This window comes from Oryza sativa, chromosome 3 (assembly GCF_034140825.1).
Source record: "Oryza sativa Japonica Group chromosome 3, ASM3414082v1".
Taxonomy (NCBI): Eukaryota; Viridiplantae; Streptophyta; class Magnoliopsida; order Poales; family Poaceae; genus Oryza; species Oryza sativa.
Window position 1 is genome coordinate 7524583 of NC_089037.1, and position 13930 is coordinate 7538512.

The 13930-nt window shown below is 47.7% G+C and overlaps 3 protein-coding genes across 4 annotated transcripts; 2 read left to right on the top strand and 1 right to left on the bottom strand.

Moving 5' to 3' along the window:
* Positions 1–673: 673 nt before the first annotated feature.
* LOC4332209 (uncharacterized) lies at positions 674–2554 on the top strand. The gene is made up of 5 exons (XM_015772663.3): positions 674–795; positions 915–1035; positions 1126–1229; positions 2014–2145; positions 2243–2554. The coding sequence occupies exons 1-5, from the start codon at positions 793–795 to the stop codon at positions 2267–2269; spliced, it is 387 nt and encodes a 128-aa protein (XP_015628149.1). The 5' UTR covers positions 674–792; the 3' UTR covers positions 2270–2554.
* A 2211-nt stretch (positions 2555–4765) lies between these two features.
* Positions 4766–7678, top strand: LOC9271214 (uncharacterized). Of its 2 annotated transcripts, none has more exons than XM_015775313.3 (3): positions 4766–5093; positions 6077–6395; positions 6477–7678. In XM_015775313.3, exons 1-3 carry the CDS (start codon positions 5004–5006, stop codon positions 7409–7411), a joined length of 1344 nt encoding a protein of 447 aa, XP_015630799.1. In that variant the 5' UTR covers positions 4766–5003; the 3' UTR covers positions 7412–7678. The 2 variants fall into 2 exon arrangements, with proteins under 2 accessions (XP_015630799.1, XP_015630800.1); XM_015775314.3 differs by having other exon boundaries at positions 4773–5093; positions 6083–6395.
* Positions 7679–7728: 50 nt separating this feature from the next.
* Positions 7729–11214, bottom strand: LOC4332213 (protein kinase STUNTED). The gene is made up of 11 exons (XM_015775310.3): positions 10928–11214; positions 10707–10792; positions 10487–10605; positions 10264–10379; positions 9705–10169; positions 9375–9623; positions 8948–9108; positions 8774–8853; positions 8529–8676; positions 8278–8427; positions 7729–8187 (listed from the first exon to the last, which is right to left on the bottom strand). Exons 1-11 carry the CDS (start codon positions 11076–11078, stop codon positions 7954–7956), a joined length of 1959 nt encoding a protein of 652 aa, XP_015630796.1. The 5' UTR covers positions 11079–11214; the 3' UTR covers positions 7729–7953.
* Between the last annotated feature and the right edge of the window lie 2716 nt (positions 11215–13930).

A 13930-nucleotide genomic window follows, 5' to 3' on the forward strand; every position in this document is an offset into this window, starting at 1 on the left:
AGCTTTTGGATGATTCATTAAGGGTGTAAATTGCATCTATTCTCGACTAAAAACACCATTCAACCTAATCATAACATTTGGATAATTGATAAAGATACAAGAATATATAGACACGTGAAAGAGTATATAAACACATGAAAAAAAGTTATATAGTAGGTAAGTAAGAACATTTTAAAACTCATACCTACCATATTATCACATAATTCTCCCATAGCAACAACAGGATACCATCTAGCTTTATATAATTTTCACTCCCCACGAAAATCCCGCAAATTCCTTCATTTGAGAGGAAGTGGAATTTTTTTCGAAATTTTTTTATGGAAATTAAATTGTGAAATATGCTCATGGCTTCTTTGGAATACACGAATTTTCTTTGTTTATTAACATTCTTTTTGTTAGAAACAAGTTTAGCAGAAATTAGTTAAATTTCCATGAATTTTCTCAAAAAAAAAACTTAGTAGTAATATATTCCAAAGAGGCCTTATGATTCGAGGGGCCCTCAAGTGCAAGCCCATCTCCGAGCCTAGCCGCCAGGGGGGGGGGGGGGGGGGGGTGAAAACGAAATGCACAGAAAAGGGGAAAAAAGAGGAAGAATCTCGAAGGCAATCGCAGCCGTCCAATCCACCCGCCCAACGGGCTATATGAGGAGACGCTCGCGATAAACCCTAGCTCCACGCAGACACGAAAGCCCTAGCGACACGCGAGCTCCCCCAATCCTCCGCCGCGGCGGCCGCCTCCTCCTCCTCCTCCTCGCGCGAGCTCCTCCAAGCCGAGCCAACCCACCTCGCGAAAATGGTAAGCGACGCCTCTCTCCTCGCCCCCGATTCCTCCCTCCCTCGCTTGCTCTCGCCGACGCTGCTCGATTCGAGCCTGACCGCCCGCCTGTTCGTTCGCTCGTTCTGGTTGCTGTGCAGAGCCAGGAGGTCGTGAACCCTAAGGCCTACCCGCTGGCGGACGCGCAGCTGACGATGACCATCCTCGACCTCGTCCAGCAGGCCTCCAATTACAAGCAGCTCAAGAAGGGGGCCAACGAAGGTTTAATCCCCAGACAAAAATTGTCCCTCTTGTTTTTTTTTTGTTTGGCTCCAGCGGTTTGATTTTCTTTTTGGGTGTGCCTATGCGCAGCGACGAAGACCCTGAACAGGGGTATATCAGAGTTCGTGGTGATGGCGGCCGACACGGAGCCGCTCGAGATCCTTCTCCACCTCCCCCTGCTCGCGGAGGATAAGGTAGTATTTTTTTCCTTAACTTTTTTTTGTCCTTGCTATGTATATCATCTCTGCTTCCTATAGTTAGCGTTCTTATTAAAATTTTGTACCTTAAGACTTGGTATCTGGAGTAATCGAGTTGTTTGACTAGTTGTTATTTGCTAGAGCTGTCAAGCTTTGTTCGTGTGGTATTGTGGACTATCGATATTGGTCCACCGTCATGTTTTCTGGACTGTTTCATTGATAGAATTAAGTGTTTGATTGTGCTCTTAGTGTTAACCACCCTCTTCTGGTGGTTCGTGCTACAAATTCCAATATTTGCTCATTAGCAGAATACATCTTGGATGATGTTTTGAGTCCTTGGCTGCTAGTGACCTTGCTTTGCACACTGAATTGTTTTTGTGGTCTTTATTCTTGTTGGACACAAGTGATATACTGCTTGTTATTTGGTCATGAACACAGATAACTCCCAACTGTTCTTTTTGGTCATGAACACAAATAAACTGCTCCAACTCTTCTTTTTTGATTGGCTCCGTTTCTTCTTGCTGCCCGAAACATTACAATTATGAATTCATTGATTGTTGTAGACTGATAGATTCTAGTACTCATATTTTACTGTTTTTCAATGTTATGCTTAATTGTGCAGTGAGTAGTGAACAAATGCCACAACATTTTTTTTCAGTCTGTGATATAGCTGTCATCTTCTGCATATTTCTCCTCTTGACCATGCTTTTCTCATTTATTTTTGTTGTCCTGAAATGGAGAGGAAAAAATAACTCACTTGTTTTTTTTTTAATTTTGACAGAACGTTCCATATGTTTTTGTCCCTTCGAAGCAAGCCCTTGGCCGCGCATGTGGCGTTACTAGACCTGTCATTGCTTGTTCAGTGACCAGCAACGAGGGCAGTCAGCTGAAGACACCGATACAGAATCTCAAGGTAACCATACCTTTGGATCATCTAGTACTTTGCTGGAAAACTGTGAGACTGTTATCTCTATTTTAGCAGTTTAACTGAATTTCGTCATAAATTTCAGGATGCTATCGAGAAGCTCCTCATTTGATTTACCAAGACCTTTCAGTGTGATGGGCCTCAGAGCGACACAGTTTTTCAGAGGCTTGGACTGGTGATGGTGTCTTATTTGCTAGAATTTTGTGTTTTTCAACTATGTCTGCGAGAACATTAAACCTATACATGCGATGTGCCATGTGTCCTATCTTTGTGACTGTTGTGTAATCCTTAAGATACATCTGTAGCATGGCAGTTCAGTTTTCTCCCTAGTCACTCCAAGCACTATTGTAATGACTAATGATTTATGGATGTTTGCTTGTGACACACTTGCGAAAAATTGGTCTTATCATCAGCTGGAGTTCATGGGCAGGTGTCCTTTGGAATGGATGAATTTTGCAGATTTTGTGGGAATTGAGTTAATTCCTTTGAACTTCCTGCCTTCCAAAGGATCCTAAGCCGTGTTTAGTTCCGTTTCTAAAATTTAGATTTCGCTTGTAAACTGTGAGATAAATTTATTAAGCTTAATTAATCTGTCACTAGTAAATGTTTACTGTAGCAACACATTATCAAATCATGAAACAATTAGGCTCAAAAGATTCGTTTCGCAATTTACATGTAAATTGTGCAATTAATTTTTTTTCCACATTTAATGCTCTATGTATATATCTAAACATTTGATTGATGTGACCTTTCTTGCCAAAAAAATTTTCGAATCTAAAGACACCCCTAGTAGTATGTAGTCCAATGTTTGATCTGACTGCTAATCTGGGGTGGGTGATATTGCTTCCCAAAAGCACACAACATGTGCCTCTCTGAAACCAACAGTGCTGTTCATGGTTTTGATTTGGATCATTTACTCTTGCTTCTTTTGCCGGTGGGCAATGTATAATCTGAGTATGGCCTGTAACTTTTTTTGTACTGCCTTCAGATATCATTGATCAGTACTAGCATTTGCTATCTCTAATTTCATTTAGCTAAGGCACATCATTACAGGTCGGGATGACATTGCTGCAACGCTGCTACCAATTCCATTCTCGTATTTTAGGGGCTGGCAGTTTTTTTTTTCTCGAACGCGCAACCCATCTAGTGATGAATGATGAAAATAGCTTACCAGTGACAAAATCCTGAATTCCGTGTGGCTTGTCTTCACTTTTTTAAATCCCGGCTCCTTTTACTAGAAAAAAAAACTATATCCCTGTTCCGGGTCCGGACTGGAATTTGTTTAAGAAAACTATTACCATTGCGCGCCCTACAGCCTACATGAATAAAATCCCACTGATGATTAAAAGAAACAAAAAGTTTCCGCTCGGTATACAACTCCAAAAAAATACGAGACGAAACAACTCCAAGATACAAACCCTCTGGTATCTGAGAGGTTACGTTCAAAAACGAAAAAGAAATATAATAAAAAAACGCTCTGAGCGGCTGGCCGGCTGCTCGAAAATAAAACGGAATCGCTAGCGCTATACTGAGAGAAAATAGGGTGCTAAATCTTTCACTTTTTTACCATTCATCTCTGTTTACAATTCGTGCTGCATTTGGATTGAGCAAAGTCAGGCACGGCTTTGAGATGGACAGGGCTTTTGTTGTTGCGTTCTGTGGACTTTGTTGTTGCGTTCTGTGGGTCCCACATATTTACCGTTTAATTTCGAAACACACGTCTGCTTTTTTTCCTTGCATTTGAGTAGTGTTTTCTACTGCTAATTTGTTTATGATCCACGCTTACTAATTACATCGTGCTTACATTATAATTACATATGTAATTTTGTGACTTACATCGTAAATACACTAAAATTACATATGTAATTTTATGACTTACATCATAAATACACTAAAATTACATATTTTAGGAACTTACAATGTAAATATATGCCAATTATTTTTTTGAATAGTTACTCCCTAAATTTAAATAGATGAGATTAAATTTAGCTGTTAGATATTTATCCTATGGCTTGAAAAATCTGCATGATAGAAGGCTAGAAAATATGTCGCGCATGAGGTATAGTCAGTCCTAAAATAAAAACCCGAAAATCATCTCGCGCGAACTCCGCGCCGCCGCGCGCCACAGGCACAACCGCCAAAAGCCTCCGCGGCTCGCCTCGCACCACACACGGAGTCACACGGCTCATGCCGGGCTGGCACGGGAGGAGGCCAGGAGGGGGAGGAGCGGCGTCCCACGTGCCGCCACGCGATTGCCGATGCTTCTAGGTCGGTTCCCGCCGCGCGGGCCCCACCAACCAGCGAGAGAAAACACGTTTCGTGCGCTACGCGCTCACTCAACCTCCCCCTCTCCCTCGCTTACGGGTGGGTCCCACACCACGGGCCAATCAGGGCCCGCCGCTTCACCACCCCCGCTGCGTTGCCTACCAAAGCCACCCGCCTTTCCTTTACGCCCACTGACGTGTGGGCCCGAATCTTCCCGGTCCCGTGTGCCAGTGATACCGTCTCGAGCATCACCTGGTAAATGGAGGAGGCCCCCAGTTGGTTCCCCGCACGACTCGGGCTCCTCCTCTCCGGCTATAAATATCGCCTCACCCCCCGCGCCCTCGAAGAGGCTCCCTTTTTTCTCTTCTTCCCCTCCCGCAACCCTAATTTTTTTTCCCCATCCGCGAAACCCTAGCCGCCACGCGAAACCAAATCCCGCCGCGCGGGATCCTTTTCCGCCGGATTCCACCCGCGAATCGGGGTTCCCCTTACGATTCGCGGGCGGATTAGCGCGAGGCGCGCCTCCCCCTACCTCTGTGTGATCCGGGGGTGAGGTTAGGCCGGACGCCGGGGCATCAGCCATGTCGAGGTGCTTCCCCTACCCGCCGCCGGGGTACGTGCGAAACCCAGTGGTGGCCGTGGCCGCGGCCGAAGCGCAGGCGACCACTAAGGTTTGTTGAACCATCGGATTTACACACGCACGTGCCGGATCATTTGCTCTTGCCTGTTGGTTTTGATCGGATCTGTTGGTTGTGCGTGTGTGATTTGGGGATCGCACGTGCGGGGAAGCTAACCTTTGCATGGATAACTTGAGATTTGTGAGGCCGCGCTTCGACCAGATCGGTCGCCAATCTTTTAGTGGCTGACCGTGGAAAGAGGATATTACTGACCTTCGGTTTGCTAATTTTGGTTGTGCCGTTGAATCTGAAATAACCAGAATAGTCATGGGGAAAAAAGTCTGATCTGGAAGGTTCGAATTACATTTCTATATATTGTTGTGCTCCCAGACGATGGTTGCAAGAAATCACTCATGCTGGATAAAATTGTGGATGTAAGAGTCTGCAGTCGTTAAAATCTGGAAACAGCACATTTTGCCGTAGTAAATTTGAATCCATGTTGCTGTCTCGTTATTGGTGTGTTACGAGTAACCTGTGTGTTGTTATCTCCGCTTGGACTAGATTCCAAGTAATCCAGTGCCTTCATGACCTGCAAATTCTATGCCTATGAAGTAACATGAACAGTTTGTATGTATGTATTCTGTTGATGCATACTTGCATTATTTGTGAGATGTACATGTTGTGGTAAAATTTTGCATTCACCATATAGAAATAGTAACTGACTATCCTTGTTTAGTTCGAAAACTACTGCAGGTTTAGTTATTCTCTGTTGCCAAGAGTGCTTGTTATGATTGTAAGGGTTACAGTTCTGTGACTAACCATGTAACAAATATATTAAGGATTATCAAATTATTCTATGTGAAGTGTCCGTGCCCTAATTGTGTTATCTTCTGTAACTGATAGCACAACATTTGTTTCCTGCTGTGTGCTTGTGTAAATTGGTACTTCATCATTACTATATATTTCAAAGAAAATTCTGCATTGCATTCCCGTCGTCCGTTCTAAATCAGAACTGACGATTGCTCTGGTGGCTGAAGCTCCAGAAAGAAAGGGAAAAGGCTGAAAAGAAGAAAGAGAAAAGGAGTGACAGGAAAGCTCTTCCACATGGTGAGATATCCAAGCATTCAAAGCGAACCCACCACAAGAAGAGAAAACATGAAGACATCAATAATGCTGATCAGAAGTCCCGGAAGGTTTCCTCCATGGAACCTGGTGAGCAATTGGAGAAGAGTGGACTCTCAGAAGAGCATGGAGCTCCTTGCTTTACTCAGACAGAGCATGGCTCTCCAGAGAGTTCACAGGACAGCAGCAAGAGAAGAAAGGTTGTGTTACCCAGTCCTAGCCAAGCTAAGAATGGTGAGGCCCTTTCTTGCATTTGTCTTCTTTTAGCTGGTGATGTTGAATTGGTTTGACTTATCCTGAATTATCATCTTGCAGGTAACATCCTTCGAATAAAGATAAGAAGAGATCAAGATTCTTCAGCTTCCCTTTCGGAGAAATCTAATGTTGTACAAACACCAGTTCATCAAATGGGATCAGTTTCATCTCTGCCAAGTAAGAAAAACTCAATGCAACCACACAACACCGAAATGATGGTGAGAACAGCATCAACCCAGCAGCAAAGCATCAAAGGTGATTTTCAAGCAGTACCGAAACAAGGTATGCCAACCCCAGCAAAAGTCATGCCAAGAGTCGATGTTCCTCCATCTATGAGGGCATCAAAGGAAAGGATTGGCCTTCGTCCTGCAGAGATGTTGGCCAATGTTGGTCCTTCACCCTCCAAGGCAAAACAGATTGTCAATCCTGCAGCTGCTAAGGTTACACAAAGAGTTGATCCTCCACCTGCCAAGGCATCTCAGAGAATTGATCCTCTGTTGCCATCCAAGGTTCATATAGATGCTACTCGATCTTTTACGAAGGTCTCCCAGACAGAGATCAAGCCGGAAGTACAGCCCCCAATTCTGAAGGTGCCTGTGGCTATGCCTACCATCAATCGTCAGCAGATTGACACCTCGCAGCCCAAAGAAGAGCCTTGCTCCTCTGGCAGGAATGCTGAAGCTGCTTCAGTATCAGTAGAGAAGCAGTCCAAGTCAGATCGCAAAAAGAGCCGCAAGGCTGAGAAGAAAGAGAAGAAGTTCAAAGATTTATTTGTTACCTGGGATCCTCCGTCTATGGAAATGGATGATATGGATCTCGGGGACCAGGATTGGCTGCTTGATAGTACGAGGAAACCTGATGCTGGCATTGGCAACTGCAGAGAAATTGTTGATCCACTTACTTCTCAATCAGCAGAGCAGTTCTCATTGCAGCCTAGGGCGATTCATTTACCAGACCTTCATGTCTATCAGTTGCCATATGTGGTTCCATTCTAGGTTTGTGTAGTGAGATGGAGTAGGTGAGAAGTAGAGAGATGTTGGGAGAGAGCTGTGTGGGTCTGGGAGATTATGGTTCCCTGCCACAGTTTTCCAGCTTTGTTCCAGAGCGTTTCTTGTTTCAGGTTGCTGAGCCTGTCAAACTTCATGTAATGTTGTATTTTTGCTTCGTTTATTGCAGCAATTGAACTTCAAATGATCATGTTGTTGAGGATAATGTGATGCCATGCTGGATGATTATAATCCATACATTATTTATTCCTGTAATTGATCTGTACCATTCACATTGAACTATGTTTTATCTGCTGTGATGCCTGTGAAGAAATTAGCAACGGGCAACTTTTATTTCTGTACAAAGCGCTCACATTTCTCTTGGTTCTTTTTGGAACAACCAGAATCCTCTCATCGCCGAAAATTTGGCGCATGTGGTTCTGTACATGTGTTTGTAAGCCGTATCCAAACAATGCCAACCCAACCCCAAACAAAAATTTAGTAACAAAAAGAGAAGAAAAAGGAAGCAGCCAAAGCAAACAGCAAGCTTGTCAATCGAAGCTGGACGATCGACTACACCGCTCTCGCAGGTACTCCTCGAGGGGGCTGAGGTTGCTGTGCTCTGTGCTTGAGATGGACTCGGCGTCCTCCACGTCCAGCAGCGCGAGGCCCAGGTGCGTCCTCACGTTCGCCGCCGGGTAGGTCTCGTCGTCCACGCAGTCCGCCGGCTCGGCTTTCAGGTCGTCGAGGCTCACCTCGCTCTCTCCTCGGAGCACGCTCAGTACCTGCACGTTGCAGCAATAAAAGCAGATCTGTCACACAAGTTTCCCCGTACACGATCGACACAATTAACACAATGGGCCGAGCAGCTTCACCTGCGATATCTTCGGCCTGAGGCGAGCCGACCTCCTGAGGCAAAGCGACGCGGCCAAGGCCATCCGCTTCACCTCGGCGTCGTCGTGCTTCACGTCCAGGTCGGCGTCCAGCAGATCTGAGATGTCGCCGCTGTCAAGTATCGGACTCGCCTGTTTATCATGCCAACAACCAACCGTGTACAGGTTAGTTAGGGATTAATACGCAGGGCAAAGCATACAGGTGATGATGGGCTTTAGGATGTAACGCTTACCCACATGACTAGGCTCTCTTGGCCCTTAGGCGACCCGTCGCTGATGGGCTTCCTCCCCGTGAGAAGCTCGAGCAGGACGACGCCGAACGCGTACACGTCCACCTTGTCGGTCACCTTCCCGTACATGAAGTACTCCGGCGCCAGGTACCTGCACGCACAGAGAGCCAGCAAATTTCGCCTTCAGTTCAACGACGAGATGAGTCATGAACCAACGTGATGGCATACGACGTTGCAGACACACGTACCCAAACGTCCCCACGACATCGCTGTGCGTCAGTGAGCCCGGGTTCGACGGCGCCCAGATCGCCAGACCAAAATCAGACAGCTGCCACGACACCGAGTTCAGAGTCTTTCAGAATTCAGGGAATAAAACACGACTGCAAAAAATGAATCCAAGGTTTGTACTGCAGCAATTTTACCTGGGGCTCGAACTCATCGTTGAGGAGGATGTTGGACGACTTGACATCCCGGTGGATCACTGGCCGCGAGTGGCCGGAGTGGACGTAGCTCAGGGCCTCGGCGACACCGATCGCTGCCGTGTACCTCTTCTCCCACGATAGCGCTGGCTTCGACCTCTTACCTGCAACAATTAACAGCGTTCGTAGCGTCAAACATCATGGAGTGAAGAACATGCAACCGTTCTAACAGCGACACCGTTCCTAACTGCCTTTCCATGAACTCCAAAATTTACCGAGTTGAACTGTTCTACGCTAATCTGTTCCGAGAAAACTATGATTTTTTTCTGGGCTGACTTACTGACATGTATGGACGTACAGAATTTTATATGCGTATCTTGTACAGATATCTGTAAAAATAATGTAGTGCAGTACTAGTATAGTATTCTACCGTGCAGGTTGTCCTCGAGGCTGCCTCTGTGGAGGTAGGAGTAGACGGAGATGAGGTTGGGGCCCTCGACGCAGACACCGATGAGCGGGACGATCCGGTGGTGCCGCAGCTTGGTGATGATGTCCACCTCCCTGAGGAAATCATTCGACGCCACGGCCGACGCCTTGGACAACTTGATCGCCACCGGCTGCGCGCTCGCGAGGCTGCCCCTGTACACCCTGCTGTGCGCGCCCTTCCCGATCAGATTCTCTGCAAGAACGGGAGGAGGAATCAGTGGCTGAAATTAAGGTGAAAGAATTTGATGGGGATATGTGTATGAAATGTGGGAACCTGAGGAGAAGTGGTTGGTGGAGTCGTAGAGCTCCTCGTAGCGGAACCACCGGCACCGCGACGGGACGGCGTCGAGCATCCGCTTCAGCTCGGCGACGAGCCCGGCCTGTGGCTCCGGCGAAGTCGACGGGGACGACCGCCGCGGCAGGCTCATCACCCACTGCACCACCGACTGCTTGCGCGGCCCGTCGTCCTTGGGCGGCGGCTGCACGGCGCCGTCCGCCGCGGGTAGCGGGCGGCGGAGCAGCGGCCACCCGAGCCTCTGCTCGGCCGTCCTCTCGCCGCCGCCGCCGACCTTGGTGGCGTCGTCGTAGGAGCTCACCGGCGCGGCGCCGTCGTGGCCGCAGCCCATGGCGTCGAAGTCCATGGACCGCGCGCTCCGGTTCGGGTTCGGGATGATCACCTTGGGCTCCAACCCGACGCTCGGGTGCAGCACCGTGCGGAGCACCGGCTTCGGCTCTGCTCCTGATCAACCACCGCCCCAAAACGGAGCCTCTAATCACTCTTCCAAAACACAATTACCATCTTAAAACTTCTCAGATTGAGAGGCACTAATTACCAAGTGGCGGCTTGGGCGCCTCCCTCACGAAGATGGCCTTGCCGTTCTGGATGGCGACGATGGTGGTCGTCGCCGGCAGCTTCTTGGCGCAGTACTTGGCCAGGCAAGTCGAGCCTCTGAACCAACACGCCCCCACAAAAAAACGTTTTTATTGTCAGAGAGTTAGAAACGGGGAAGAAACAAACAGTTGGATCATACAAAGTTTGCTGCTTGCATCACTGACCCGAATGAGTACTTCTTGTTGGCGCCAATCACCACCACCATGGCGGCGCAGAGCTTGGCCTCCTTCACTAGCACCTTCTGGATCGAGCTCCCCGGCGTCACCCGGCCGACAAGAACGATCTGACACGGACCAACAATAAAAGCACCCAAATTTTAATCTCATCATCATGGCGTAGAGCTCTCTCCATTAGCATTCACTACGGCGATGTGCCCATGCTTACATCTTTCTTGCTGCAGAGTGCCTCGTACTCTGCCAGGTAGTCGTCCAGCGTCCTGATCAGGCTCAGCGTGTTCGTCTTGCAGTTATCTCCGGAAATCAAGAGACAAGAAGAAGAAAAAAAATGTCAAGAAAAGCAGCCGCTCGCTTTTGCTTCACTAGGACTGAATCAACCGAGCTGCATGCAGTTTCATGGCGAGCTCTTGCAGAGGCGAGGTTACCTACCGGATTTGCGGTAAATGTGCACGGCGACGACGCGGTCGCCGCTCCTCGCCGCCTCGTTGAGCGCCCACTGCAGCAACTCCTTGCCGACGCCGTCCATGTGCAGCCCCACCAGTATGCACCGGCCGACGCTGTCCCCGTGCTCCGCCGCCATCCCCAAAACCGATCAGCCGCACGCCGGCGACACCCAGCGGCGGCTCACGGTAAAATCACCAGGTGACACGCTTGCCCATACGGTGACGACCTCACGCTGGCCTCAGTTAGCTCAACCACTACTACTCCTCCGCCGTGGACTTTCCCCAGCACACGCCGTGGCTGGTAGATAGATAGATAGATACGACCACTGGCTTTGCTGCCGCAACCAATGTGCGACCCGGAACTCCTCCGGTGGAATAGAAAACTGTAGTGGCGGTCGTCGCGACGACAGGCCGCGACCGGAAAGGGAATTCCGTTAGCTCAGAATCCAAACCGAAAGGCCGGAAGGCGGAGGCCGATACAAGCGCAAGAGACCAGAGCGGCAAATATATGATAATAATCACCCAAGGCCAAAAGAGGATTCAAGACGAAGGGAGAGTCGCGGCAAGCGACAGAGCTAACCACCTAAAATCTGGTTGGGTTGTCAAGCCTCTCAGCTGCACGGAGCGCATAGAAAAACCACTACGAGCTCCCAGCACCAGCACCTGCACCTGTGCCACGCCGCCCATCCGCGGGGTCGTCGCCATCGGCGGCCCTCGCGCGCGTCGTCTCCCAACCACTCCAACCACGCAGCCGATGCAGATGCCGCGCTAAAAAGGCACGAGGCCGCCCGCGCAGCGGAGGAGGAGGAGGAGGAGCCGGTCGTCGCCCTCCCGGTCGCGGTCCACCGTCCACGGCGGCTTGCGAGGGGAGGCTGCTGCTGTTTGGCGCGCGCGCGCGCGCGCGAACGCGCGACGTTGCCGGTATGCGGAGGCTAGCGGACAACAGAGACGGTGACAGAGACAAGCGGGCGCGCAGAAGAGCACGGGAAGAAACTATTGGTTTTGTGCGCGAAGCAGGCGAGTGCGCGCGCCACACGATTGGTTTTGTTAATTGTGATGTGATGATGCGAGGAAGAAAGGTGAGATGAGAACTAGGGGAAAGGATTTTCTCGGTGGAGATTGTCAGATTGGGGGGAAGGAAGAGAAAAAGTGATAAATTGGAGATGGAGGTGGACAAGTGCCATTGGTGAATAATAATCGGTCCATAACATTATACACAGTCCCTACTCGAGAAAGGGAGGAAAAGGGGAGCAAAATAGCCACCGCAGAGTAGCAAAAATAAAGGAAAAGGGAATCGAGGTGCTCTTTCGGAAAAGAAAAAGGCACCTAACTATAGATATAACCTTGGGATTGATAGATGATGATTGGATTGGCACATGATCTTTTGTCCTATTTTCTTGATAAAAAAATATTTTATTTATTAATAAAAACATTCGGCCTCTGCATCAACTAAAGACACCTTATTTATTTTAAGAAAAAACTAAGAATGCACACGACCAATAGAAAAAAGAAGAAAAGAAAACATATACAACATGAACATAACATATTATCGTTCGACAATTTATACTACTATAGTTAAGAAAACACAAAAATACAATAAGGCACTCTTATTACAACATGATTAAAAAAGACCATCGTTAATTGCCCTTGTATTCTTTATCTTTTTGCAAATTGGACGTCTCAATGTTGCAAAAGGGGAGATGCTTCTGTGGGTAGAATTGTGCTATACTTATGCACAATTAGTGTAGCACAATGAAGCCTGAAGACCGGGTTACTGCCGTATCTCATGCAAATTCGATGCACTTAGAGGAGGATTTATTCGCTCATCCCTTAATGGTGATCGTTTTAATTGATCTACTGGTTGATTAGGACTGGTATTGGTTTAGCAATAGACATTTAGGCTGACTTCAAGTCTTCAACCATGAGGGTCCCAAATGCAACCGTTATTGTTACGTCTTGCTGGTATCTGCAGATGTGGGAGGCTTGTCACGGTGAAACTCTAATCTAAAAATCTGAAAGTTTTCGGATCTGTGCACGATCAATAATGGTGAGTAGTACGTACAAGTGGCGGTCCATGAAACGTCATTTTCATGTCATTCGACGCATCCACGGAAGTGGAGATAAAACGAAAAACACGGGGACAACTCGGATCGGTAGGGTTTGGGGACTCTTTTTAGGACCAAACTTATCAGTATTTCTAATTTCAATTGTTAGTTACTCCGTAACGAATTACTCGTTTGCAGAGACAAAAAGAAGTGGGTATAATCAAAGGTGCTAGGCACACGAAAACAACACAGGTATCATCAAGGTGGTAGTGCAAATTTTTTATAGGTGCAACTGCAAACTGCAAATAGTGATGCAAGTGGATAGTCCCGTTACTCACATAAAAACCCGCTTGTTAGTTCATTTTCTACGTAATAGTTCAAAATTTAGAAGAAAAAGTAAATTAGAAGTGAGATAAGCGGATTAAAAAACTCGCTTGCCCATCCCGCTTGCATCTCTAACTGCAAACACTTTCTTTGATCAACGCAAAATGCTGTCACCCCTAAAAAAAAATGAAGCATGTATGTCATGAGTATTGATCACGCTTCTGTAGGTTCTATGTATCTGACGCTGACCGGCCTAGGCATAACAATACAATGTTCAAATCCAACGTGGCATATAATCTGTTGCCCGTATTTTGTCCAACAAAGGGTACGTTTCCATCTTGACTTTTTTTTTCCTGTTGCGAGATGATCCTGACCCAACACGACCACACGAGTTGACTCGATCCCTCCTCGCGTACGCTACCACCTTTATTATACGCTAAGGCGGCTATACCATATCATGTGTTTTACCGTTTTCAGATATACTTGTGTTCAAAGTTGGACCTCAGCCGCCATTTAGCACGCTGCCGCGCCTTCCCGCACGGGCATCGCGCACGCACGAGATGACGCCCGCACGCGGCGCACGCACGCGACGTCCCGGTTTTTTGGTTGGGTTCGCTGTG

Excerpts from the sequence above, each read along its gene's own strand:
- LOC4332209 (XM_015772663.3), top strand. Across the intron at positions 1,036-1,125 it reads CAAGAAGGGGGCCAACGAAG|CGACGAAGACCCTGAACAGG; the intron begins GTTTAATCCCCA and ends GCCTATGCGCAG. Across the intron at positions 2,146-2,242 it reads CACCGATACAGAATCTCAAG|GATGCTATCGAGAAGCTCCT; the intron begins GTAACCATACCT and ends CATAAATTTCAG.
- LOC9271214 (XM_015775313.3), top strand. The coding sequence starts at position 5,004 with ATGTCGAGGTGCTTCCCCTACCCGCCGCCGGGGTACGTGCGAAACCCA. Across the intron at positions 5,094-6,076 it reads AAGCGCAGGCGACCACTAAG|CTCCAGAAAGAAAGGGAAAA; the intron begins GTTTGTTGAACC and ends TGGTGGCTGAAG. Across the intron at positions 6,396-6,476 it reads TCCTAGCCAAGCTAAGAATG|GTAACATCCTTCGAATAAAG; the intron begins GTGAGGCCCTTT and ends ATCATCTTGCAG.
- LOC4332213 (XM_015775310.3), bottom strand. The coding sequence starts at position 11,078 with ATGGCGGCGGAGCACGGGGACAGCGTCGGCCGGTGCATACTGGTGGGG. Across the intron at positions 9,624-9,704 it reads CACCAACCACTTCTCCTCAG|AGAATCTGATCGGGAAGGGC; the intron begins GTTCCCACATTT and ends CCGTTCTTGCAG. Across the intron at positions 8,854-8,947 it reads ACGATGAGTTCGAGCCCCAG|CTGTCTGATTTTGGTCTGGC; the intron begins GTAAAATTGCTG and ends GTGTCGTGGCAG.